The following is a 27,939-nucleotide window of genomic DNA, read 5'->3' on the forward strand; positions in this document are numbered from 1 at the left end:
ACAAACCTCACTACCAGAATGCAACAAATTGCTTGGTCATATTGGCATCTCTGTCTACCTGGAGTTTGTTTGACTTCTTATTCAGGATGGGGTTTTTTTCAGTTCTAAATTACATTTAGGTGAAGTTGCTGCAGCTTAATTCACAAACATATTTTGTATAAAGCTGCATAATGAACTGAAGTGCAATCATCATTGCAATATGTGTAATGTCATAATTAAATATTGGATGCAATGTTTAGTTGCCTACAATAATTCATGTATGCATAAAATGTATGATTGCCAAGAATTTGGCCACTGCCCATTATTTCCACATCTGATAGAAAACTCAGTTCTGAGCTCAAGGTAAGTATTGTAAACAGTGGAAACATTGGAAAAAATTTTATATTGAGGAAAACCCAGGTTAATTTATATTATCAACACTAACAATAATATTGCAAATCTTTAGTGTCCTAATAATATGCAGCACTCATTTTAGGCTGTGTTGATTTCTGTGCGTCTCATCCACAGAAAATGTTACCAGCCACACTGGGATGTCATGTCTTTTCATGAAATGTTCACATTCTGAACAAACAAGATCATGTGGAGGTGCTTCACGACTAATTCAACCTAGTTTTACAATTTTGTAAAACTGTAAATGGAGGAGAAATTGAAAGTTTCCATGTTTTTGCTTAGAAACAATAAGTAAAATAAACTAAGCCCCTGCTAACAGTCAACTAATTGTTTCAGCTGTAAATTGCTAACAGATTTGGTTTTCTTATGCAGAGGGATTCCTGGCTCAGGTCCTTGCTTACTAAGCACAGTTGGACTGTACAGAAAAAAAGCTCATAGGCAGCATATTTTTAGGTTTCGCACTGCAGTGCTGTGATATTGATAGACTCTAAGCAGAAGGAGGAGTCAGTTTTTAAACTACAAATGCTTTGCTCCTATAGGTTTAAGAAGAGATATAGGCCCTATTTAAAAATAAAACTATGACACATAGAGGCAAGGAAATGCTAGAAATTCTGAAAAGGCTTTGGTTACGGGCGAAAAAAAAAACACATTTCAGCTTGAAATAGATCCTGAACTTCGCCTTTAGAGCTTGTCAGAGAGGAACACCCTCTCCATCCCTCGTCAAAAAAAACGGAAAAATTCAATCTCAGAGGGGCTCACACTCCAACAGCCACAGCATCTACAGAGACATAACCACCAGGGACCGAAACGGTTAGGAAGTCAGATCAAAAAGAGGAATATTATGAGAGCGTAGCTGAGGGATGAGGCATGCAAACTGAGCTGAAACCATGCCAAGAGAAACACTCCGAGCTGCAGAGGAGGAGAGAGCTGAAATATCAACCTGAGGGAGGAGAACCTGGCCCGGGGGGGCAGCTGGCCCGCTTCGAGCTGAGCAAACACCTACATACCAGCTATTCCCTGCAGCATAGGATAAATGTCTGTACACATTCACTGCCGATTTTACTACAGATTTAATTGGTTTCGTTCTTTATTTTATCACCAATTTTTTTTTTTAAAAGCAATAAAAAGAAAGAATACATCAACTAGCGAATTAGGAGGAAAAACAGCAACTAACAAGCCACTTTCCCTCAGGACTGTTAGAGATAAATTAGCATTTAGTACGAATCCTTCTAGCAAAACACAGAAAGAAAATAATGATTCCTCTAAAATTCTGAGATGTGCTTTCAGAATGAAGAAAACCAGCAGATACTAAAAGATGCAGAAAACAAAACAATCTTGCCCCACATGTCTTTTCTGTAAAGCTTTCACTTCAGTGAATTGCACACTGGAGGTATGTAGATTTAACCCCTTTCTCAATGAACTTTACTGCTTTAACTCAAACTGACTCTCAGACTAAACATCCAGTGATTAACTTATTGGCCTGTCTTGGTTCAGCTTGCCCTGTCTGCACGGATGAAACAACCGAAGAGCAGGAAACCTCAAGGAAATACATCACTCAGGTTATTAACATGAAGAATTGCTTTAAGATGATGCTGCTGGACTCCACTGGGAGGTCGCAGTGACTACATTATGCGTTGGGTGACAAATCTGATCAGTGCCAGATGCTGAATGATGTGTTTCGCTCGCTCTTTGTGTGTCTCTCTGTGTGTGTATAGGGGAATTTTTCTGCCATAATCCAAGAGCACACATTTTCAATTTGAAAGCAGGATTTAATGTCTTTTGTTCTCAAAACATTTAATACTTTTGCTTAGATTTTTATTTTGATAGCATATGTTTCTTCTCAATACTTGTAATGATTGTACTCAAAACTTCTCCTTGTGCTCAGACTTGGTCTATGCTCGGACTCTGCTTGCTTTTGGAAACGCCTTTAGGATCAGTCGCCTGGCAGCCTCTCAGCCTATTGACTGAAAGTGTTGTACTGGGTGTGCTCGTTTCCTTCTACTGGGTGTGCCTGTGTGGCTACTATCCATTGTAGCAACCTGTGCCACCCTCTGGATGTTAGGGAGAAACGACGACGTCTGCTTTCTGCTCCGTAGTACACCAGACATCCGACAGCAGTGTGCTACTGATCACTAACAGCCTTCTGATCTTAGGCAGGAGTTTGTTCACCCAACTAACTCCCTACATGCAGTAGGGGGCGCAAGTTGCTACAATCAATAGTAGCCACACAGGCACATCCGCTAGAAGGAAACAAACACACCCAGTACAACACTTTCATTCTATTGGCTGAGCGATTGCCAGATGACGGTGCCAAAAGGTGTTTCCAAAAGCAAGCAGAGAGTCCGAGCAGAGACTAAGTCTCAGAGCAAGGAGAAGTTTTGAGTACAAGCATTACAAGTTTTGTGAAGAAAGACATAAAGTCCTTCTTTCAAAATAAAAATATAAGCAAAACTATTAAAAGTTTTGAGAACAATAGACATGAAATCCTGCTTTAAGACGGAAAATGTGTGCTCTTGGATTATGGCAGAAAAATTCCCCCATAGTGTATGTGTGTTGTCTACTGAATGAAAAAAGCTCCCTCTGATCTGATGACCTTTTTTATGCCATTACCTGCTGTAACAGGTTTGACCCTTGAACCTGGGCAATTTATCTTAAAGGTTCATGTCTCCAATCCACAGGTTTCACTGGTGATAACATTACAATTTTTTCTAAAGATACAGTTTAGATAAATATTATTAACAAAGTCAGAATGATATGATTTGTGCAAAAGAAATTGGTAAGTAGTTCACCTGCTAAACCAACAACTACAAAACAGATGTTAACTTTGGTGTCATAATTTCCACATGAAAGAATTATGACCTGGTTTTAGGCCAGTTTTTCACAATTAATTTAAGCTCCCTAGTTTATTTTTAAACTCCCAAAACAGAAGAAAGGTAAATAAATATTTCATTATCCATTTCTCCCCAGCTTCTTGATAAATTGAAGCATCTGTGTCTTCCCAGATAAGCAGAAAACCACTTTGATCAGGTGCTATGAAACTTTAATCCTGAGGCCCAACAGTCACATGAATAAAAAGCGATACCCATCCACACACCTGTGACTCCCCCTCCCACATTTATACCCTCACAAAAGCACCACCCTACACAATCCTGGTTGCTAATCATAGAACAAAGAGAGGCCCCAGTCAGCGGGCTTTTCCATTGATCAGCCACAAAAAGCAACAGGGATGGTCCTCAGTCAGCTTTGTTGCGCCAGGAAGGAGTTAAAGCTCAACTAAAGGTAACGGATAGAAGTCAAATGCATCAACAAAAGCCCCATATGCCTGTCTGATGTCTGCTATCAGACCTTAACACTGATGTCGACATGTTGCAACATGCTACCGCAAGCTCTTTATTAAAGATAAACCTCTTTAAACAACTTTGCCCGGGTTATAGTCAGAGGGAGCAAACAGACGTCTGTGTCTTCACAGAGGACTGAAAATCTCCCTTCAAGCTCAAATAAAAGATGGTGATCTTCCTATACAAAGCTATGATATCCTGTTAGGTTTTTCATGAATGGGTTGGTAGAATAAAAGCATGCGGGTGTTGAATATTTCCATCCTCTATTGTTCATTGTTTCTATTATCTCCTAATGCATCTTAAAAACGACACGGGAATTCCTACAGTCTTGCTTCTGGTTGTCGTGTGTTGCCTCTTCGTTTTCTTTGAGCTCACTTCAACCTCGTTGGCCTTTTCTATTAGACGGTCTGCATGCAGATGCGCTCGCAGCGTGGTTGAAGCTGCTTTGCAAAGAGGTGCAGCATCAAGCATTCTGTCTGACACATCTCTGGGTCAGACTAACACCAGAGAACAATAGAGCCAATGGAGAAAAAGAGGAGGATTTATGAGAAAGAAAATCTGCCATGCGTGGCCATAAAAACGGATCATGCATTCAAAACATGGAGCCGTCTACCCCAACGCATGACCCCCATCTCCCTCTTTGTCTTCACGACCACATCTGCAGCAAACAGCGTCAGGTCTGGTAGCGGGCAGAAAAACGGAAAACCTGCAGCTTCCATCACACATCAGCCACTTTCACATTTCAAAGATCAAAATGGTGCATAATGGCACCTGTTTTTATGGGGAGGTTTCATGTGCTTGCATTTGGTGGTCTTTGAATACAAAAGACTATTTCCCTTGGTGTGTTTGCAGAAACACATCAATGTGCAAAGTGCTGATATGGGTTATATTAGTCTGATATCTTTAAATATCCCTTCAAATAATAAAAATAACCTACTTTAAATGTATTAAGCCAGGCAAAAGCAGAAATGGTAACTTTAGGGAATGATAACATTTTGAAGGCACAGAATTTGACTAAAAGATTTAATCTTTTGTAAAACAATGAATATTGTGAATTTCATTTAGAGTAGGGATCATGTCATATTCATATTCATTTGGGGCTTTTTTTCCCCCCATGTAAATTCATGAGAGAAAATTCCTGCTTCTCAAATTTGGCCTTTTAAATAGCCTACGATATTCATGAGTTGCTAAAAGCAAAGTAAATCATTAAAACTTGAATATTCTGTAATAAAAGAATTCATTTATGCCGTTTGGCATGTTGGGGTTTAAACACTTCACTGAGCATCTCATCGTCAACTGCAACAATGTGAAACTGGACTGATGCAGCTCAAAGTAATTTCAGAGAAGTGCTTATCCTCCCATCCTCTTAGCCTCTACAATCAGGCCCACTCCGCATCAGAGTCTCACCGCCGTGTTCTGCGTAATGCGGGCTTTGTTTGCTGCAAAATGTCATTCATATTGCACAACAAAAGCCAAGGTGAATGCTGTCAACGATGTCGGAAAAAAAGTCCAGGCATTTCATATTTCTGTTCGGTTCAAAAGGAAACGTTCTGCCTGATAAGGTACTGAGCCGTGCTGCTTCCTTGCTGTGTTAATTACAGCATGCGGAGAGACAACATCTAACAAAAAAAAAAACATGCAAGCGAAGAACAATAGGTGAGGAAATACATAAAAAATAAAAGTGATACACAAAAAACCAGGGTCTAGAATCATCTGAGCGCCCAAAAGCACAGACCCGGCACAAAGGCAATGAAGTGAAGTTGACACCTTGAAATGTTAAAGTCCATTTTTGTGTGTGTGTGAAAAGGCAGCTAGGACGCCCCGTTTCTTTCCCCATCATGGTGCTGACTGGTGGCAATGGAGTGGGGGCAGGATGCACTGGAGGGTCCTCAGAGTAATCAGCAGCAGCAGGCTGAGTGCCTCCTTACTTATTACAGAAAGGTCCAGAAGGGGAGTGAATTACAGCAGCTCTGCAACACCTCGGGATGGCCAGAGTGCTGAAAACTACATGACATCACCGCGCCTCAACCTCCACTTTAAACACAAGAGGAAAGTCGCGGAGAGAGAGCGAGAGAGAGAGAGAGAAAGAGAGAGAGAGAAACCACAATCAGCTCGAGTAAAGGAAATATGGAAGTAAACAAGAGACACACAACTGATGGCGGCTATTAGCTGATCGGGATGAGATTTAAGACAGGGCGGACCAGCCGGGACCCAGAGCGGTCTCTGCTGACCACACTCTCCATTTAATCTGGGCTGACAAGATGAGTACAGCAGGCGAGGAACCACGTTCCTCCATTGACAGCTGGGAATAAATGGCAACATCCAAGCAACAAAGGGGGGATCTTTATGTCAAGTCTTATAATGATTCCTTTCCTGCTCTGCTGGACAAACCTTGTGATCCAGAAAGGTAATGTAAAGATCTGAGCGAGATACAATAAAAAAATAAAAAAACGGCTGTCCAACAGGGGACAAAGAATAAAAATGATCAACTCTGACTCTCCTCTGAAAATGATTGTTTGAAATCCCCCCCCAATTCCCAGTAATACTCTCTAAGGCTCATATTTAAATTGTTGATATAAATAAAAGCGTAAAGGTTTTGAGAGTCAAACCCTGAGAGCATTACGATTGTTCGGTTTCACTTCAGCTGGTGCAGCGCTTACTGAGAAAATTTAATTACGTCTGTTTAAATGGGATTTTCAAAAATAGCTCAAAGCCTAAAGAGTTATAATATATTTTTTATCAGCTTGATTACTGTGAGTTCTAATGTAGCGGATGAAGGTTCAAATGTAAAAAAAACAAAAAAAAAAAACAATAATTAAATTTCTACATATGTAATGTCATTTCCAAGCAGGGATCCATAACTTTTATATAAAGAAAATGTTTTTTACATGCTTGTTTCAACTGTCATTGTGTCATGACGGCATAGTATGGGCCAGTGCTTCTATTGCCTTCTGCAGAAATACACTGCTTGGCTTGATCAGATATAACCAATCAAAGGAGGAAGGTGCTGTCAATCACCCTTGTGTACGCTGCTCAATGTGTGGTGGAGAAACAACGTGTAGTTACAGGAAATCTGTTTATGTGGCCATGATAAATAGGCTGAGTCCCAGGCTGTGTTGTAGAAAACAAGATGTAGCATAGCAGAGAGGGTGTGGGCAGCATGTACAGAAGTCTGATTGACAGCACTGAGACAGTCCTCCTGACTGACTGTCTGTTTCTGCCGATAGGAGTCAGAGAACTGGGTAAAGGCAGGGGAGCTCGATTTGTCATCTGTCTCATCTTACGCTTACATGACATAACTTAACAAATATGTAAAAAAAACAAACAAACATATTTTTTATAAAAGTTACATACCCCAGTGTTAGTGTGTAAGCTCAGAATTACAGTGGGGGGAAAATATTTTATACCAGTGCGTGGAAATTACTCGATGACTGCGTTGCTTCAAACAAGCACGTTTTACGTCTGCTTGACCTACAATGACTTTCAGAGCAATGGTCTTATCTGGTTTTGAGACGATTAAGACAATGGATATTTGAACTTGTGGCTTGGGACAAAACCAGGTGACCTTGACACCAAGCAGATCTTTGTTGGTCCTAAGAGATAGCAGCAGGCTTCCAAGGACACAACAAATGCAGCGTGTTTTAGACATACAGCATATATAGGCAGTAGATTCATTACCCAGACACATCTGCAGCTGGCCTGCATACAACAAGCTCCTACACCATTATTTGTTCCAGCTTATTACCATCACACTGATAACAAAATTTATTATTTTCAGCTTTATCTACACATGTTAAGGATACCTGCGACGAAGAGGATGCTGTATTTTTTTGTTTTTGAATGCTGCACTGAAATGTTTCCAAATCAGATTGTCAGCTAACAAGCTTCTGTGCAGCCAATCAACCTCAAACTTCATGTTCTAGACATGTGACACATCACAGTAGTGGTGGGTGGATGCTGCCACCAGTACACCATTTTGCTTACCATTCATATTCTGGATGCAGGTTAGTTGATTTCTGATCAAGATGACAAGATGATCAATGTTAATTTAAACTTTTCGCATATTTATATGTTGCTAAGATAAATGTAACTCTTTTTTTTCCCCACAAATAAGAATCACAGGGTCTTACATAATTTGTTTGCTCCACTCTTTGTTCTCCATGCGTTTGTATTGTTTGCAGAGACTTTAAAAAAAGAAACATCTCCACTTGGATTAAAATGCAAATCAGTGTTCAAAACAATCTACATCAAAACATGTTTATGACTGCCACAGATTTAGGAAACATCATTAGCCAACATGGCTGCGTCTCCTGAATCTTAACTTTCCTAATAATGAATTCAATTTACTGGTTAATAAGTAGAAGGTGGTAGTTTGTTTATAAGTGATCTACAACTTGACACTTCATAATCAAAACATGACTTTTATGTGTCAGAGCAACAAGACCCAAATTCATAAAAGGTTACATTTGTCTGTATTTGACTTCCTGGGCATCGGATTACACGCACTTACACTGTGTTCTTTCTGCAAGAGGCAGACAGAGTAGGTCTTCCTATTAATAACAGGTTTCAAGGTTATGACAGGGTACTTATATTGCATGCTCTTTACAAACATGACAACCAGCTATTTTCCATCCTGACAGATGTGAAGTTGCACAATTGAAGCTTTGTGTGTCAACAACCTGTTGACAGGAACTTTTATTTCCAAGATTAATCTGTCTGTTCTTTTATCAGCCGTCCTGTTTTTCAGCAGCTATTTCTTTGCTGCTGGTTCCAAATTTAAAGCATATGATTTAAACGGTTGTAGACATTTAAACTCATATTTAAGTCTTTAAATGGGATGTAAAGGATTCAGAACTATTGAGAAGTGTGGCACTTTAAGATGAACAATGTTCCTCTCAGATCCATATGTATAGATTTCGATCAGTTAAAGCAGAGCATGGTGACATCAACTAGGTTTTCAAGCTCTAAAAATTAGGAGTTTGATTGGAAAGTCACTCGATGAGGTCTCGCACTAACTTGACACCGGGGTGGAACTACTCCTGCTCAGTCTAGAGGCAGAGAGAAGCTGACTGAACGCAACGCCAACACTTCTTTCATCTGTCTGCTTTGATGTTCTGAATCATGAGCGACTCTACTGGCGCAGCACTTTTAAAAAAATATTATGTCAACTTTCCTGACAAACATGTCCCGATTCACAACATGAAACAGACAAGAGGGCTTTTTCATCAGAAATCATGACAACTCTCCAAATCCATGCTGTGGATTACACTTATGTGTGAGTGCTACCATTGTGTTAGTGTGCTTGGTCTTAAGACCTGTTGCCAGGAAACTGCATGGGCCTAATAAGTCAGTTAATTAATGATAATTCACACCAGCTTGCTGGAAAACCAGTGGCTCAGAGGAACATCGCAGATATATGGCGTTTCTTTCTGCACCCGAAGCGAGACCTGCAGGTCACGTTTTCCCCTGAAATGTGACCAGAAGGACAGTGTATTAAGTGCACTTTCATCCAAAAATAATTTAATAATTTCAGTACAATTGCACTAATTTACTATTTTAATTTAATTTATCCCCCCGCCTCCCCCCTCTTTAAAAACGACGTAGAAAAAAAAGATAAAAATGCTGAGTCCTTAGTTTTGACAGCAGTTGAAAAGAGAGAATTCATCAAATTAATGTTAGCTCCTTTTTACATTGGAAGTTGGAAGTTGGATCTTGGAATGATGCCATATCCAGTCTGATCAAGATCCTGTTTCAGTTGTGAAAATCTGTTGGATTTAGTGATTGTTGTGCTCGAACCAGGCAAACGACCAGGCCATGTTTAAAGCAAAAAAGATTCATGCCCAACACTGTTAAACACTGTTCCATCATATTCATTAACAAGGGCTCCAAAGGGAATAATAATTAAGATTGAATAGAAAAGACGTGTGTGAATAAATAATGCATTACAGCAACAGTAACCGCGATAAAACATCTCAAACTTTAGCGAAAGTGTAAATTCGCAAATAATTACACGTATTTGCAAATTAGTACATTACCTGTATCACATTGAATAAACTCGCAGCTAACATGTCATTGTCTCACATACGGGAAAGCTTCCTTCTCAGTAGAACGATTTTACACCGCCTGAACTGAAGATGAACTGCAAAACCTCCTTTATTATTCAGAGCTGAACAGAAAGGAATCAGAGGCAGGAATAAATACTTTCCTGCAGCTGTGTTTTGGTGACATGTATAAATTTCCAACATGTCTGCTCTGCCTTGTCGGGGCTCTGAGCTCATCCTTTTCATTTGCCAGTGATCATTCATTCCCAGGGACAAATAATGGAAAGAATAGTCCCTTTGGCCTTGCATCTAGAACATTTTTTCTTAATCTTATCAGTATTTCAGGCGTTACTTCATGCATTTCATTTGAGTTGTGAAGCTAAATCACATATCCTGACAAGAAATGTCATAGTGGCATGGGTGTGAGACAAAGAAGACTTTGAAAGTACCAGCCTTACCAACAGAAATCCAGAAAGCGCAATGCCAAAAGGACTTCACAAATACGCTATATTGCGAAAAGTATTCACACAGCTGCCGTTTTTAATGTGATGATTTCAGACTCTTCCAGGAAGACTGTTCACAAGGTTTAGAAGTCACAAGGTCTAATTGCTTCTACATTGTTATCATACCAGCAACAGTTAACTATTGAGTCGTGAGGAAATTTCACAACCAGACAGTTGTATGTGCTGGATTTTATATTATTCGCTACCACAGAAGTGATTGGAAGACCTGAACTCAATGGTCTGGATGGGTGAGCAAATACATCCAGGCAGCAATATGATGTTTTTTTGTTGGTTTTTTTCGTTTGTAAAAATGGTCAACTGGCATTTCTCACAAGGGTAAAAAATTTAAGCTACCACACCATTTACAAATCCTTCTGACTGTTTTTTCTACCTGTAGCTTTTTTCACAAATGAGGTTCACCGGTGGGATTGTTTGGAACCAAGTGCTCTTCAATGAGGCTGTTTAATAGCACAACACAAAGCAAAGCTTCATTAAACTTGCAATAAGATGAATCATAACGGGATTTATTATCTATCCAACAACCGTCAGGAAACAAAGACATAGTTGACTAACAGATCGCCTAGGCAACCAGTCATGAAATGGCTTTCATGCCGCCGAATTTACTCCAAAATGGGTCTTTGCCAATAACATAATAAGTCCCTGTACACCATTTTTTTAAAATACACACAGAAGTTCACATACTGGAGAAGATTAGTGCAGAATTTGCTGACGGTTGATGTTGGAAACGGAGCAGAGAAAAGCTCCCTTTAGAAGTAATATCGACAATACTGTCTAAAGCTGCTTGTGCTCAAGCCCACTGTGTAGATTTGAGTATCTGATAGAAGGTGCAAGCAAAGAAACACAGAAAATCAACAATTCCTTCCCTCAAACAACCAGGATGGATTTGGAGTATAAATAAAGGAAAAAATCCTGCTTAAGGCGTTGAGGGAACAGACATAAAATTATCTGAGAACGAATAAGTCTGTACTGTAAAAGATACCTGCTGTAACATCTTCTTAAAGATAGCATACAAAGAAGTAGGGTGCATGTGAGCACCCTATTTACCCTAAATTCTAAGATAAAGTGACATTTCATGTGCATTTCGGCTACTGACAGCTGCAGAGGCCTTTTGGCCCGCTCTGTAACACTGGCATCAAATGCTGAACAAAACCTGGCAACACAGCAGGACTCTGAGCCAACAGGTAAAGCTGCAGCTGAGCAAGCCCCGTGCAGCCTCCAGCTTTTAGCACTGTCCATTGTTGCAGTCCTGCCTCATCTATTCCTCACCCAAATCACAAAGACATAAGGAGCCACAGCAATTAGTGAGGCGTTCCTAAACGTTTTGAGGTATTAGCTGGCTGATAGAAAGAGGAAAGATATTTGTAGGATTAGCGTCGTTTAGCCCCGAAAATTGTACGAGTATTGAGTGTGATATAATGCTCTCCAAGAAAAGACGCTGAACATCAAAGGTGTGGGGGAAAATGTTTTTTATCCTCAATGCGAAAAATCGGGATCTAGGAGGCAGATCCGTTGATGTGCAAAACCATACGCATAGAAACTGTGTGTCCGTGTTTCTAAATGCGCGCAAGTGTGAGCGTTTGATGGAGGAGGCAGAGAACGGCCACGCTGAGCTCAGCAGTCACCGCTCTGTGTAGGAAGTAAAGATTACGCTTTCGCTCTCGCTGCGACTGTGATGAAATCCCACAACGCCAGTCCTCACACCGAGATCCTTAATGACGTCCCACGGTGACTGCAAACACACACGCACACAAACACGCTTATGCATAAGTTACGCGTTTGTTGCCACCGTTCTTACCAGCACAGTTCATCATCATAGCACGAGGTTTAAGCTCTAAACTGTCTCATAAAACGCATTTGCTCAGTCATCCCGCTAAGATTTGTCACTATGCTGCTTCACATGGAGGTCCAGCCTAAATAAATACCCTAACTAGATTTGACAACAGATAATCCAGGTGAACTGCTGCCTTTTTAATTTCACACGTTCTGCAGCACATTTGCTCACACTGTGAAATGAAATAAGGCATTAGGTCCCCTAAAATTAGAAGCAGGCTATCTCCAGAGATTGCAAGTGCAATCCAACATGAGCCTTTTATATTCATATTGACTGGTTTTGTTCTGGTAAAATATCAGCAGAGAATTTCTAATTTCAGCTGATTAAGATGTTTTGGTTTTAACTTTTGCACTAAAGCATTATTCACACCAGACCGCTGGTATTTAGGAAATTAATAGAATCTCAGTAGTTTGCAGTTTTGATGTGTATTCTGGGGGAGATTTTGCTGCCCCAGTCACCAGATGGAGAGCTGGTCACAACAACATTAGCTGGATGCTGCCACCACCTTGGCCTGTGATTGTTGCTGCTAATGAGCTATTTGGGGGGGTTTTTAGCGTTTGACTGTGCAGCTCTGTTCAACAGCACTGTTTTATTTTTCTCAAACATACATATTGCACCACTCTGAACGGGTCTCTTGATGGTGGAATGACTCATGTAAAATATTTCATTTTCTGAACTGGGTCACAATTTGTTAATGGGATTTGCATGCATCTGACTCAGAATATAAAAAAAATGTTCAGGACATTGTCATTTATTTGTTCATTATATAGCTGTTTTATAAAAAATAATAAAACATTTTCATTTTCATTCAATATAGCTGGAGATAGGCACCAGCAACCCTCCCGACCCCACTAAGGGACAAGAGTGCAAGAAAATGGATGGATGGATGGATTTTCATTCAATGAAAAACTTGAAAGCTTTTTCAGCCACCTTGTTCAATTTGAACCAACACATCAGACTGAAGCAGTGGCTTCGTTTTGTGCAGTCCCAACACGAACACCATTCATTTTCTTGTTATCTTGATTGTTACCTGTAAGCAATAATATTCTTCAAAGCAAGAAAAACCTTTAGATGTATATATGTTACCATGGCGTCCAGTGTAACCTTATGTAATCAATGCCCCAGTCAGAAAGAGGGGTGGGGGGGAAACACCCTGATTGTTAAATTGTGGAGAGCACACTTAATTGCTCATTGAATATGGTCCTATTTAATAGTTGAATCTATTAAAAGTACCAAATCAATATGTATCAAATTAGAGGTTCAGATTCCCAAATCAACTACCAGTTATCAGTGGAAAACCCTGACAGCAGTAGTAGAAGATGAGGTGAGGAAATATGCATCTCTCAAGGCTTGTGTGGAATCTGTTCATCTCCAGATTTCTAGGTCTAACTCTTTCAGTTCTCAAATTTTTCCTCAATGTTTCCACTTTCCTTCTTTTCTGTCAGCTGCAAGGACCAGAAATACAATTTACAAAAGCGGTTTATGGTCAAAAGAAGCACATATCTGATCAAGACCAAAGTAGATGAATCCAGACAATAATGTCTGGATTCAGTGAAATGTTCGATTAGGCTTGGTCTAACACTTTTTGTCCGGTAACTGCATACTTTTATCTTTAGATGGCAATTCTGGATAACACTTTGTTATTTAAGAGACTAAAAAAAGAAAAAAAAAACTTGGTATTTCAGGTCCCATTAGTTGCAGAATCCCTGAATGTCAGAATGCATCAGATTTCAGTGCCTAAAGATAACACAGAGCAAGACGAAGCGCAACAAGCTGACAGATTTTAAACACCCTCTGCACAGGACTTCAGCCAATCGCATCCAAGCACTGATGGGGAATGTTCACTGACCTTTGAACCCTGACCCCTGTGATTACACACCGTTCCCCTGTAACTATACCCACCCACACATACACTAAGACAAAGAGACATTGGTTTCCTTCATTCTCAAACACACACACATACACACAGATGGCCCTTGTGGCACAGACCTCCCCTCACCCCTGCACTCATGCCCTACTGCCTCTATAATTAATGGACCAGTCCTACTCCATGCAGCTCTCTGGCAGAAAATAAAGCATATGTTGGTCAAAAATATTTACAGGACCCAAAATCAGAAATAAGAAACACAGCAGGATTCATGTATCCTTTCCTCTCATTACCTGTGTGTCTAATAATCTCTCTGCAATTGCTGTCTTTAATCATTCTGAATGCAAACTCCTTTTTCTTGAGAATAAGACTGCCAGCCTAGTTGATATTACTGACATAACTTAAATATTGTTACTTCCGGTATCAATTTCATTGAACGTTCTACTCGATCCCTATGCGAACTTGAGTCAGGATGTGAAAGCTCTGCGTTTTTTGTTTTTTTTTGTTTGTTTTAGTACTCACAGAAAAACCTGCCCAGAAGGGACATGAGTGCCGCACTCTTGGTGATGTAGTGAGCGCCAGAGCCGCGAAGCTGACCGCAAGGATGAGACTCCCCAGGACCATCTGAGAGACTCCCAGGGCCAGCATGATCCTCGTCCGTGTGCGGTATTCCCTCAGCCGGGACAGGCTGCGGGACAACGACGCCGGGCTAAGAGATCCCGGGCCGCTGATGCCGCTGCTGGCACCTCGGGGCAGCGCGTTCACCGGCATTGTTTCCACAAAAAAAAAAAAAGCGAGAGAGATGGTGGTCCTAAAACCGGGTAAGACGCACCGTAGGCGAGGTGAATAAAGACAACAGCATCCAATAAGAGTGGAAGCGTCGTGTGGCAGACTGGCCTGAGCTGGTGGACGGCGTGGTCAGAGCCTACTGTGGATGCTCTCCATCAATTAAAGATGCTCCGTGTCGCTCCAATTAGAGATGCGCAGCGGCTGAAAGGGGGGAAAAGGTGGACTGGAGGAGGCACCAGAGGCTCAGCATCACACAGGCAGAAACTATGGATATTTATTTAAGTCGATCATTTAAAAGAAAATAAGCAACCGAAGCCTTCTTTGACTGCTCTGGCAAAGAACCCATTCCACAAAAGTCAAGGGAAAAAATAAAAAAATCCGAAAACGCATTATGCTGCTATCACCCAGCCATGCACCATTGTCATGCTCGCTTTAACTTACGAGCGAGGGGAGAAGACGCGTGATAAATTCATAACATAAACTCAGAGTCCTCGGCCGTTCATTTAAAAAAAAAAAAGAAGAATTAAAAAAGACAGACAGCCGTCTGAAAACAGGCTGCTTTTGTTTTTCAGTAGGTGCAGGTCTGAAGGAGCCGCGGTGTTCACAGACGACAGCGAAGTCAGCAGCGGCAGCAGCCCGGACAGAAGGTGATCACTGCGTGTTGGATACGAGCCACTGTGCGCGTCTGCATGGCGGCGAGCTGCTCTGCGCTGCGCTGCGCGGACTGCTTTACTACGACAGGGAAGGAGGGGACAGGCAGCATCGGGAGGGGAAGAAGACAAAAAAAAAAAACAGACTGGTGGTGCCGGAGGGGATGTGGTGGAGAGTGAAGGGATAGAAATATTAAGAAATTAAGATAACAAAAATTCTAATTATTTTTTAAAAATATTATGTTTTAGCGCGGATTTTGTCGAGAAACAAGTCCTTTAAAATCCAGAATGGGGATAGATTAACCCCAATCAGTTCAAACCGTGAAGCAAATTTAAGAGTTTTTCACCCAAAGCTGTTCTGTATCAAACCTACACAGTCAATTATTATCTCAATTCCATTAAAGTAAGCCATTTCCTTACTTTAATATCCCTTTCAGGGAACAGCTGCCCAGTTGGAAGTATTGGGGGGAGGGGGCTCATACAGTTGGTTCTCCATGCCAGGAAAGCTTTGTCAAACATACAGATTAAAAAAAGTGGGGACAATTAACTGTTTCATGCCAAGACAGGCAACAACAAATGCAGTATTGGCTCCAAGAGATTTGATGGAGATCGACAGAGGAAGTCAAAAAGAGCTAGACTAAAAATATAGATAGAATGTCAAGAGAGGAACAGTGGCAAATGATAAAATGTTGTGAGGATCGTGCAGGACATGCACTGTGAGTGCTGTGGTGGTGCGTCTCATCAATTAGCCTGTGTCGTCTGAGTAAAACACGTTTGAAGTAATGGCTGGACCACAGCCTTGCAGTATCATACGCTAACCAGTCACTGTCAGTTGCTTGATGGAAAAGTATAAGGGTGCATTTCCTGGAATGCATGCTGTCTGTGCTGGCTGTAATGCAGACAAAAAGTGTGTGAGTGTGAATGAAAGGGGTTGTGAAATATCTGTAAACCTGCCAGGTTTCTTACTGCAACACGTCCATTTCTCTCCTTTCCTGAGAAGACTCTGCATCATCGTCCTGCTGCAGGCCTCTGGTCTAAAATCTCTTCTCTGATTCTGTTGTGACAATTAAGATTTATCTTAAATGTGTGAAAAGCAATAGTGAGAGCAACTTCTGATATAAAAATGGATGGAGTGTATTCTTATTATTTAATAACCAACAGGGGATTTAACATAAGCAGAAATGAGTGGCACTACTTCACATTTACTCAAGCAAAAGTAAAAAAGTAGGTTTCAGAGGATGTACTCAAGTGCAAATAAAAAGTAATTGGCAAAAAACTACTCAAGTACAGAATAAGTGATAAAATCTGATTTTATATTTTAATTTTTAAAAATTCATTTATGTGCAATTTCTGACTAAAATAATACTTAAAATACTGCAAATAAATTTGAAATAACACATTCAGGCAGAAGAAACACTTTCAAATCAGGATTGGTCCATTTTAAACTTTACATAACATTAATACTTACAGTGCATTAAGTGTATATTTGAACAGGGTAAATACTTTCAGTGACAATATATCGTATTTACTGCAGTGGTTTCAAACTGCATTCCTCTTGAGGAATGCAGTTTGCCTCACTGCCATGCAGTCAAGGTCGGCAGAGCTCGGCTAATGAGTTCATACTGGAGCCAGGTGTGCAGAAGTGAAGACACATCAAAAAGTTGCAGGACTTGAGCTGCAAGGGTGTGTCATATTTTTTGGTTAAGAAAAAGACATTTTTGTTCTTTCTTTGTTGAAGTTACTTCCAGTTTATCCAGAAATCTTGCTCTAGTTACTGTAGGAACAGTTAACAATATTACTCAAGTAAAAAGTACAGTTTGGTAAAATTACTCCTAAAGGTATATCCATCTCTGAACAAAGGTAACAAAAACATTAGTATTCTTGTTAGCCTAATGTGATATAGGCTACTGACATCAATTAACTAGTCATCATCAATTAGCTAATCTGCATTCAATTTACTCAATTTGTCTGGGAAAGAAATGTGCAAAGTTTGTCTCCGTTTCCTGGCTCACGTTTAGCCTGGTAAAAATCAGCCCCTTTGTAGGCTCTCGGTTACTGATAAAGGATTGTGGACTATGCTGAGGTTTGAAATTTTACCCAATTACTAATGCTTGCTCGTGACGTAATGCGCCAGTTAGACACTAAGAAGCTTACCTAAAATTGCCAGCGCTGTAACAGCCATCCTTATAGTACTGCAAAGAGAGAAGTACCGAAATGAACGAGGCATTTGGAAGCGTGACCAACACAGACTGAACAGCTTCATTCACTTCACTTCCTCCGCTGCCATTACTAAACCACCACAAATCTAAAACAACGTAGAAAAATCGACGTCATCGTTCACGACTTCTCATTCTGTTCGCTGATTGGCTCGGTAAAAAGTCACTCGGAGACAATCAAAGTCAAGGGAAGAAGTCCAGACTGTGGTGAAAGCGCGATCTGCACCTCTCCCATCGGTGACCCGCAAGTGCGAAATCGAAGTTAGCGTGTGTGTGTTTAAAGACTGCTCGGAAAAAAACACGGCAAGATTAAATAGCTATTACGGACAGAAGGCATAACGAAATATTTTTAATTTATCAGTGATTCTTGAGAATAGGGACAAAACAGGTTATATGGATAAAGCACAAAATTTGAATAAAATATACACAAAATATATTTTTTTCAAATATCTGACTAAACTAACCTGAGTCATGTGAGCACAACAATGTATATTTTCCTGGCGTTTGCTGAATATTTTTTATTTATTTATTTTAAACATTGTGGTAGGTGGATGGTGTCTTTAAAATCCCTTGTCCTGGACCAGAACTTAATACATTATAATAGTTTAAAACAATTAAAGGAATACTAAGATAATATGTTATGACAATTAAGTACAAGTACTCATATGAACAATTATGAAAGTATCAATAAATTGAATAAAAAATAATTTTTATATATTTTCCAACTCCATTGAAATTTGTCCCTAGTTTTTGTCAATACGTCAGACATAAAAAATAATGTTAAAAAAAAAAATCAGGCATTATTGTGGGGCTCCAAAACTTCTGAGGACCCCATGACCTCTTCCTTTCTCTTCCTTTGCTAAGAGGGCTAGGCAGCTCTGGTAGCATATCTTATTCTTTTGTTTTTTCTTTTGTTTTATTACTAAGTTGCTAGTCAGAACCATGATGTGTCAACTCCATAACTGACAATTTACCATCTTTTAATGCAATTTTGTGAAATAAAAACTTAATTTTAGTTTACTGTAAAGATTTCATGGACCTGATGAGCTACAATATGGCCTCCTTCAGAATAACATATAAATTGAAAGTTTGGCTTTTTGTAAACTCCGTCAGATGTCAACTCCATCTCTTTCAGTGAAATTGTTGACAAATCTCACTTAAATGTGCAATTAATTCATTTTAATGTATTTTACATAAATTGCATTACTTCACATGTATCAAGTATTTCTTTTTACTCACTAGTTTGTCACCACCGTCAGTTCTGTGTCAACTCCGTCAGATGGACTTTTTTGTTTTAAATATTTCTTTTGTTTCTTGAGAAAGATTTGTCTGTAAAACTGAGTAAAATATCACTAATAGGGTCATTAAAAATTATTTAATATTTATTTTTGTCAGATGGTGATGACAAAGTTCTGGGTCAGGTCGATTAAAAATGTAATTTAAAAAAAATGCTGCAACTGGGAGCCTGCACCTTAGCATCTTTACATTTCCAAAACATTATTTGTCATATTTGCATACATAAGGTTGAGAAATAATTTTTAAAAATTGGTCAAATTAAAACCAATTTTTCCCTATTCTCAAGTCACTGTTTACATCTTTTTGTTGTTTTAGTGCAATCTACTACTCAGATAAATGGAGTTGGAGGTTTTCATAGTCACTTTTAAATTGAATTACTGAAATAAATTAACTTTGATGATGTCCTAATTCAACTTGAGATGCACGGTAGGTCATGTATTCTTTGATCATTAACAGGTTATTGTTATATTATGAATCACAGCTCTTGCCCATTTCTAATAATTAGTGGTATTTTCTCAGTATAAGGGAATGTTATAGATCAAAGAACTTTGGTTCTGTAAAAATGATCTAAATTCTTATAGCTTTAATCTTCCAATATCTTGTAATCTACCCCATTGCTGAAACACCTCATTATCGATGACCTTGTGCATTAAATTTATTTACAGGTTTCCTGCACCACCTAGCCATAAACTCGGATAGTGCAGTGGTGAGAGAATGGTAAAAATGGCTAAGCTTAATTAATCTGTTCATATATGTTGCAAAAGTGAGCATTAAGGTGAAGGTTTTATTTTACAACAATAGATGAGATATTTAGCTTGAGATCCATATTTTTTTCCTCATTGTATTAGTTCTATTAAAAGCATATGTAATCTCAATAAATCAAATGAAATAACTAGAATAAATTCGCATTGCAGTAATATTGAAATAGTCTAAGAGGAAAAAAAAGGTCACATGTATTTAAAAAAAATGTCAATGTAGGGATATAAAAACACCTCCCAAGAACTTTATTTTAAAAATGATTTTATTAATACAGTGGTAAAAGTGTCGAAGAGGAGAAAAAAAAAAGTCAGCCACACGTGAAGAGCTAATATTCAGTTAAAGCTGTGTTATACTAAAAATAAAACTGTATTGGTGTGCCGTACATATTATATTGTCTATTAGTACAAAAATACATTTAAGGGCACACAATATAGCATCCAGTATCACAAATCAGTGAGGGGGACACCATCAGAGCACATTTTAATGTCTTTTAGTTCAAGTACTTGTGAGATCCTCCAATCAGTAAAAAGTACTTTTTCCGTGTCCACAACATTGTGTCAATATATTGGTAGAAAAAGGTTCAATGTATTATTGTTGGTTACAGTTCAAAGGCTTAAGGGTATATCCAGAATAAAAAGAAAACTTGTTCACTTTCTTCCGCTTTTTAATATGTTTTCTCTAAGTTTTATACAAAAAAAAGAAAGACATACAAAAAGTTCATTTACAAAGAAAAGAAACAAGGCAATACGCTAGCTTTATTTACAGCCACTTCTTATCTGTCCTTTTCAGTAATGCATAGCAGATAAAAGAAGAGCTTACCTGTGTTATCTTTTGCCAACTGTTATTGTGTGCTAAACCCAAGTTTATTTATACAGTGGGTTCACAAAAGAATGGCAAAAACAACTGACATTATACCATAATTTATCATAAGTTATGTCTTCTCTGTATGAAAAGTGAATAATCTGCAGATAAGGCATCACTGCTTATTTGTGTGTGTGTGTGTGTGTGTGTGTGAGTGCAAGAGTAACCAGGAAGAAAGAGGAAAAAAATGTCAGGTAGGAACTGAGGAAAGTTAAAAAACCTGAGTAAAGGGCATGCATAGATCTCCCTCAGGCTGGAAGGAGAAGACCAAGTGCTCAGGGTGGTGGGGGCAAAAGGCAGGAAGCTACAGGATATAACAGGAAAAGGAAGAACAAAGGAAAGAGTGAAGGTGTCTAAGTGTGCTGCTTCGGTTCATCGTCGTTTCCTTCAATGGATTCCTACAAACGTCCCTACATATCTCAAACTTTCAAGAAAGTTACCTCAACCTGTCGATAAGTCTTCATATTCTGTCCCCTGAACTGAAATATAAACTTGGAAATGAACTCCGAAATACAGTTTCAGCAACTCCTTCTACACATACTATGTGCATATATACCATAGATATACTAACAATTTTCTGAAGCATGTATGTCGCTTTGAAAGCCATCCGTCCAGTCACATGAGTAAACTCCATTTTATATTTAGTGTTGGTATTTCAGAGATGCATCAGAGGGTTTTACTTCACATCCAAACTTCAAACTGACAGATTTTCAGTCTCGCCTTCATCTGGGTGCAGTAAACAGCACTGACCGGCTCTTCTTCATACTCCACTGTGTGCTGTGTTTGTACGCTCGGACTGCAGCGGTAGTGCGTGTGCAGTGTGTGTGTTCTAATTCGAGTCCGTCGCCTTCACTTTTCTCCACATTCAGCATTCCGTTCGTCCCTTCTTAAAAGTGGTCAATGAGCACAGAAACGCAGTTGGCTCCCACCAGGTAGTTGGGGTCTCCGGGGAGAGACTTGTTCTGCCAGCTTTTAGGGTCACCTGCAGAGGAAATAAATGGGATGCGTCGGTGAGTGGTAATAACTGCTGTTTGCGTTAATCTCCGGCTCCAGTAAATCTCCGTTTTACATAAAAAAAGAAATTGGTGTAAATTACTTTATAAACAACACTGGATGCAAAATGTGATCATATCCGTTGCAAGTCACATAACTGTGGACATTTGTGGCCTACTTCCAAGTGTAGTGCCACAAGAGGCCAGTAAAAGCTGTTCAGGATTTTTTTTATTGAAGGTCTCCGACCTCTTGTTGACTGTGAATTAAAATCCAGTCACTGTGAAGACTAAGCACGAGAGCGACTATAAACGCGGAGGTCTGTGCTAAAAGCAAGGTTCCAATCAATGATGAAGGGATGCAGAACCAGGTCAGTGCAGAAAAGCCTCAGTATGTGACACAATTCATTAACATAAAAACATCTGACTGGTTTAAAAAATAAAAAAATTCCTAATCACAGAAGCTCTATGACTCAATTTAATATTGTGATGTTTAATTAAAGCAGCATAAAACAGAAATGTGTTTTCATATCTCATGCTACGTGAGCTCCCTCTAGTGGTAGTTTTTACATAACCAAATTAGATATTGGAAATGGAGCTAAAAATGTCTTCATGATTCAGCATTGTCAAAGAGATGTAGACGCTGTCAACTTGCACATTGTTGTTTTCGCGTCCTTTTTTGGGTCGGAAATTCATGCGTTGCCATGGGATGCAGAAGGACCTGCTGTACTATTGTGGGCTAGTGCAGCTGACTTTGCCATTTAACAGAAACTGTGAAAAAAGTGCTTTGATTTGCATATGCTATTTGTGGAACTTTAAAGCTATTTTTATATAGTAGTAGTAGTAGGATAGCTAAACATCTTTTGAAGAGGTACATAGTTTAGAAAGGCACAGAACTACTAACCTAGAACATTCTGAAAGAGAAACAAACATGTTAAACATCACACAGTGGGATAATGATGAGCATGAGATACAAACCGCATATAGAAATAACTTCTAAGACCTTTACACAAACACTTCAGATGTCAAGGTGCCCATAAGGTGCACTGACAGACCTTAAAGTGAGACACTGCAAAGTGTGTTTGGTCAACTTACTGCGACTCTCAAACCCAAACTGCCCATTAATGAGGCACTTATGGAGCTAAACTGTATCACACTGGTTCAGACTGGAGTATGAAGTAACCACAGTGAGACCACTGTGGGCAGGAGAAGTAGAGATGAAAGGAGGCTGCCAGACTTGAATAAAAGAGTAGAAGGAAAAAGCAAAGAAGCAAAGTGAGAAGAAAAACCTCAGAAGGGGACAGAAGAAGTCCCGAGAGTGGTCTTGCTTTACAATAAGGGGATTACAATGCAGCCCCAATAATCCTCCCCCCATTCTGCAGGACGACAAAGTGAGCTGACATTTCTATCAGAGCCCTCAGTCTCATCGCTAAAATGAGGCTAATTAACAGCTAATCCTGACCACTGTCTAACTCACTGCTGGTTTTGAAGATAGTTTGTGGGAAGGACAAGGTTATGAAAAGAGGAAGGACTTTCTGATTGTGTTCTTGTGCTTTTGCTCTTTAGTGCAAAAAGACATTTAATTATTTTCTGAAGGCTTAAACTGTCATTTTGCTTTGGAATAACAGAGATGAACATGCAGTAAAATATATATCATATATTAGAATGGGAATCCGTTCATTTTCCGGGTTGTTCTGGGCAATAAGAAAACAGACGTGTCTGTAAGTTTTAGGTGGACGAATGTCAAGGCAGACAAGGCAAACAATTATGCGACACTGCTTGGAAAGTAGTGTCAAAGTTTTTTTTATCTAAAAAAGTTTGACACTTCAATCTTTGACTGTGGAAATGGATAACAACCTAAAGATCAGAAGCGTCATACTATAAAACCTTTTTAAATTTGCTCATGTTTTTAAACTGATCAGTATCTACTTTTTAAAATAGTATCTTTTTATTTAAATAATTAGGCCCAGGTACACCTTAAAATATAAACCCCAGCAGTTTTACAACGTAGGTGAGATAAGTGTCAATAAATGGTTACATTAGTTAAAATTTTTCTTTAAAATGTTGCCAATCAGCAGCCAAAAGATACATAATTTTGTTGTCTGCCTTAATCACTTCTCTGGTCTTCGGTTAGGTGGTCTTGACCAGGAGTTTAACAAAAACAAATTTAAATACACGTTTGTTTTATTGCACCAAACACCCAAGATTGTGAATTGACTCTGTTTACGTCTCAATCAGGCGTTTATCAACCACAGTGCTAGTTTTCTTTTTTTCTTTTATTCCATCACTGAATTTTCATATCTCTTGTCCCAAATATGTCAATGAAATGATAATATTTTAATCAACACTCAGCTATGTGGATGCTAAACATCTGTTTTAAAAATCTATTTGGATCCAAACCTTTCCCCTGCAGTCGAGATGAATTTGGTTTACCTTTTTTTTTTTGACATTTCCTGATTCAATTTTACAACTTCAGCTTACACGAAGGGGAGACAACAAAAACTGGCTATAAAAGTATATTTTTTCCTGTCTAAAAGTCAGAATCAAAAATAACTCTTTGGGAGACAGGAGCTCTAAATTTAGAGACGTGCACCTCGGCATGAAAGCAAGATGTCTTTGTTTATTTTTGGAGTTTATGTGGAATGACAGGTTTTATTGGTTATGACGATGTCCCAGATTCCAGCAGGTCTGCAGCAGATCCAGAGCTGTTTGTTCTTCAGGTCAGGATTTGGGTGGCTATGTGAGAAAAATCCCTACTGAGCCGAGAAGCGTGCTTTACAGTCCCGTCTGACGAAACTCAGTATTGTGCAGCCAAGCATCCAGTGCATGCAAGTTAGGTAAAATGAGAAAAAGTTAATATGCTGGAAAAGAAACCAGGAGAGAAATAGTGCATTGGTAAAGCAATAAAGCTTGGAACGGAAACCAGTGATACAGCAAATGAAATTGTGTGGGTGAGTTTATCAGCATAAATGATGAAAATGAAATAAACCAAAAGAAATCATTTGTGAAAAAGGCAGATTTTTTTTTTTCCCCTTAGATTGATTCTTCTTGATTAAACGTTTGGAAATCTTAAATGTTTAATTTTGGATTAAATAAACGAAGAACCAAGGCCAGGGGGAAAAAAAAATACTGATTTAACAAGTGACCGAAAATGCTGAATTTGTCACACAGCCAGCCCAAACGACCCCGGAAGAGCAGAGAGAGCAAAGCATACCCGACGAGGAGTCGGAGGATTTTAGAGCAAAAGACCAACCATCAGGGGTCATTGACGCACAGTGAGGTAAGCGCAGCTCCACAGGCTTCAAGAACTTGAGGCCGTGAGGTCCACACATCACCAGAGGGCTGAGCAAAGTCTCTCCTGTAAACACAAAACACAGTATTGTTGTTCACTCAGTTAAGCAGCAAACTGTTAACTTTGAGTAATATTTTAATCATAAGTTAGTTTTTAATTTGAATTCTGTATTAGTTTTCATGTAAGAAATGTGTTGTATATGAAAAACAAAACATCTAAATAGTCCAGATTAAAGGCAATTACATTTATTTTAAATCCGCTTTACTGTAATCTTATTTTGAGATCACAAGCCATGCAAAATAATTCAACAATGTTATAGCAATTTGTTACATTTAAACACAAAGTAGGCATAGTTGAGCGTTCTGCCTGTGAACTAGATACCTAATTCAAAGACTGAGAATTAGATGTGCTTGAGTAGTTTTATTACCGTAAAGTAACTAAACTAGGATGAGAAAATATATACAATTAATTGTTTTTCTGCAAACTTTCCATTCCTCCCACTTTACTAAGCAGATTAAATGAGATACGCTCTCCTTAGAAGAGACAATGTGACGCTCTACACGAAACGTTTAGCGCTCATTACTCAGCATCCAGCTGCTGGTTGGTAGCTGGATTTATTTAGCATCAAAATGTAGCTGTTATGTCAAACCGGACTTCTGCCTTAAACGTGACTCAGGACTTCAGTAACTTTTATATTTTACTCCATTAGCCAAACCAATCACCCAACCTGTTGCCTGATGTCATGACATTCAGGAGCGGAAGTTACAACTGTAATTAAATTAAAGTGACAGGATCACCACCCCAGATCTGCAGTCACGATTACACCTGCAGTCTGTCTCAGCAGATACAGCGATGAGCAGAAACAACTGATGACTTCTGACTGCACTCTAGACTCATGTATTTGATATCTCAGACTTTCCCCATCTGTTCCAGGAAATATGACCATGAGGTAATTCAATGCATACTATCAAGAAACAACAAGCACTGTGGACTAGGCAAAACCTCAGTCCCTAAAGTGCAACTCCAGACCAAGCAATGTAAAATAACTTTCTATGATCCACTCAGTCTACTGTAGTTAAATATTACAACCTGTCAGAGATGACTGTACCAGAAGGGGATCAACAACATAAATAATACAAATATGGTGTAATAAAAGATGTTGGGAGAATAATATACTAATAAATGCATGTACAAATCAGATATTAGCATTTTTAAAGCTGCAGTATGGACGTCTCATAAACAATGTTCTTTAAATATTTATTAAAACTGCCACTATGTTCTGACAGTATAACATGAGACATGATAAGTTATTAAAACAACCAGAGCTCCTCTGCCTTATCCCTGTGATCCTACTGCCATCTGCAGAAATACACAGCTCGTTCAGAAAAAACCAATCAAACCCAGGAGGAGGGACTTAGAGCTGACAATCAAGCTATTCTTAAAAGAGTACATTAAATATACAAATACCTTGTATTTGTATATTTTTGAAGAACTACAAGAACAACAAATCTGATGCATGTTTGTTTACAGGTAGGAAATGCATGTAAAAAGAGACAAAATACCAGTACATGGCTGTCGTCCCTATCATTTTCTCAATCTAAAAAAAATAAAACGCAGTCTGTTTTTAACATAAATATTTTTCTAGCAATTTCTAATCAAATAAAATCGGATGCAACAATACAACCACCAACTGCTGAGACAAACATCTGTGCACATCTTTCCACAATGGCGAAGTGAAACACAACTCCTAAGACAACAAGAAGTGTCTCAACATCCTCCTCCTCGATGAGTTACCTTTCTCCTTGTCGAGGGGCGGCAGGATGCTGTTGTCTCGGCAGACCTTGAAGTAGATCTCCTGCTCCACTCCGTCGGGGATGGCGCCCTGCGGGATAATTATGCTGACCCCTGTTTCGATGGAGCTCAGGACGCCGCCATTACTGTTGAAGATACCGCGAGCGGTGGCGACCACGGTGTGACCCTCGTCTTCATCCTCGTCGTCTTCAAGGGCGCTCGGGCTGGGAGACGGACACATTCACCGTGACTCTCTCTCTCGCTCTAGAAAATGGCTTTGGTTTCATTTGGACTCAGAGTGGTTCTGTTACCTCACAGGGATGGCCTTGGGAACGGCGTTGACGTTATTCTGCTGGTGTTTGGGGCGGTTATCCACAGTGCGTGGGAAGGTGTCCACGCCGCTGTCGTGGTCAGTATTCTGAGGCGGCAGGGGGATCTGAGGCTTTACTGCAGTGGAGCTTGGACCCTGAGCCACATAAACCGTTTAAGTCAGAAACACTAATATGGAAACTTTGTTTTCCATTTACTAATGAGTTGTAGTCAAGATGAAACAAGAAAATGTACTGGTATAAACAAACAAATCAACTCAACACAAAGAACTTTGGTAATAAAGAAAAAGTAGCGTCTTAAGCAGCAGAACAATTAACTTAATATATTCTCTAAGCTCTAAATTTAGAAGTGAACCAATTTATATCAGATTTATTTCCTAAAACAGATTTACCTTTGGTGCAATCTCAGGTTTATCGTTGGACAGAAGATTGTGGTTGAATTTCGGACTGTCGAACATCCGTGCGAAAGGTTTGGCTGAGGTGGTGAAAGGCTTGGGAACGAAGCGGTTAAAGCTAGACGGTGCCCCCGTCGTCTTCGGAGGCTGATCACTTGTGCCATTAACAGGAGACTTTTCGGGGAAACTCTTCTGAGGCAGGAAGTTGCTCTGGACAGTGTTTTCTCGGGCTGGAGGTTTGACTGTGGGAGAGCAGTGCAACGCAAAGTCAGCAAAAGAAAGAAAAAAAGGTCCACGCTCCGAGATCTATGTATGCATGCAAGTTTCTGCCTTTTGTGGGGAAAGTTAGAGATGCATTAACCTTCAGCTGATGGTTTAGGCAGTGTGGCTGGTGGCAGAGAGGGGGTCACCTGAGGAACCGGTTCATACTTTTTCTCCACTGGACTCGGTTTGTCTACGGACTCAGTCCTGTAATATGACAAAGTAGAAGAGTTTAGCTTGAAAGGAGAAATACCAAGTTAGTGAATTAGGAAGAAGCAGGGGCATCACCACTACGTCATGCAATGGGAAAGTTAACTTTG

At 39.5% G+C, this 27,939-nt stretch overlaps 2 protein-coding genes across 12 annotated transcripts in view; both read right to left on the reverse strand.

The window, feature by feature from the left end:
- fam189a1 (family with sequence similarity 189 member A1) overlaps positions 1-15,529 on the reverse strand; it is a 97,878-nt gene extending 82,349 nt beyond the window's left edge. For both annotated transcript variants that reach the window (XM_008405188.3, XM_008405192.3), the window contains exon 1: positions 14,514-15,529. In XM_008405188.3, the coding sequence (XP_008403410.1) occupies positions 14,514-14,762 (249 nt within the window). In that variant the 5' untranslated portion in view covers positions 14,763-15,529. The remainder of the gene's footprint in view (positions 1-14,513) is intronic.
- A 4,416-nt stretch (positions 15,530-19,945) lies between these two features.
- The window catches only part of tjp1a (tight junction protein 1a), a 100,879-nt gene continuing 92,885 nt past the window's right edge, over positions 19,946-27,939 (reverse strand). For 6 of the 10 annotated variants that reach the window (XM_081605150.1, XM_008405193.3, XM_008405194.3 and 3 more), the window contains 6 exons: positions 27,720-27,826; positions 27,356-27,600; positions 26,946-27,100; positions 26,638-26,858; positions 24,766-24,909; positions 19,946-21,544 (listed from right to left, as the gene is read on the reverse strand). In XM_081605150.1, coding sequence (XP_081461276.1) covers positions 21,450-21,544; positions 24,766-24,909; positions 26,638-26,858; positions 26,946-27,100; positions 27,356-27,600; positions 27,720-27,826 — 967 coding nt within the window. In that variant the 3' untranslated portion in view covers positions 19,946-21,449. The remainder of the gene's footprint in view (positions 21,545-24,765; positions 24,910-26,637; positions 26,859-26,945; positions 27,101-27,355; positions 27,601-27,719; positions 27,827-27,939) is intronic. The other 4 variants (XM_008405202.3, XM_008405197.3, XM_081605151.1 and 1 more) reach the window with 2 other exon arrangements.

The sequence above is a fragment of the Poecilia reticulata genome, chromosome 3 (assembly GCF_904066995.2).
Source record: "Poecilia reticulata chromosome 3, P_reticulata-male-v2, whole genome shotgun sequence".
Taxonomy (NCBI): domain Eukaryota; kingdom Metazoa; phylum Chordata; class Actinopteri; order Cyprinodontiformes; family Poeciliidae; genus Poecilia; species Poecilia reticulata.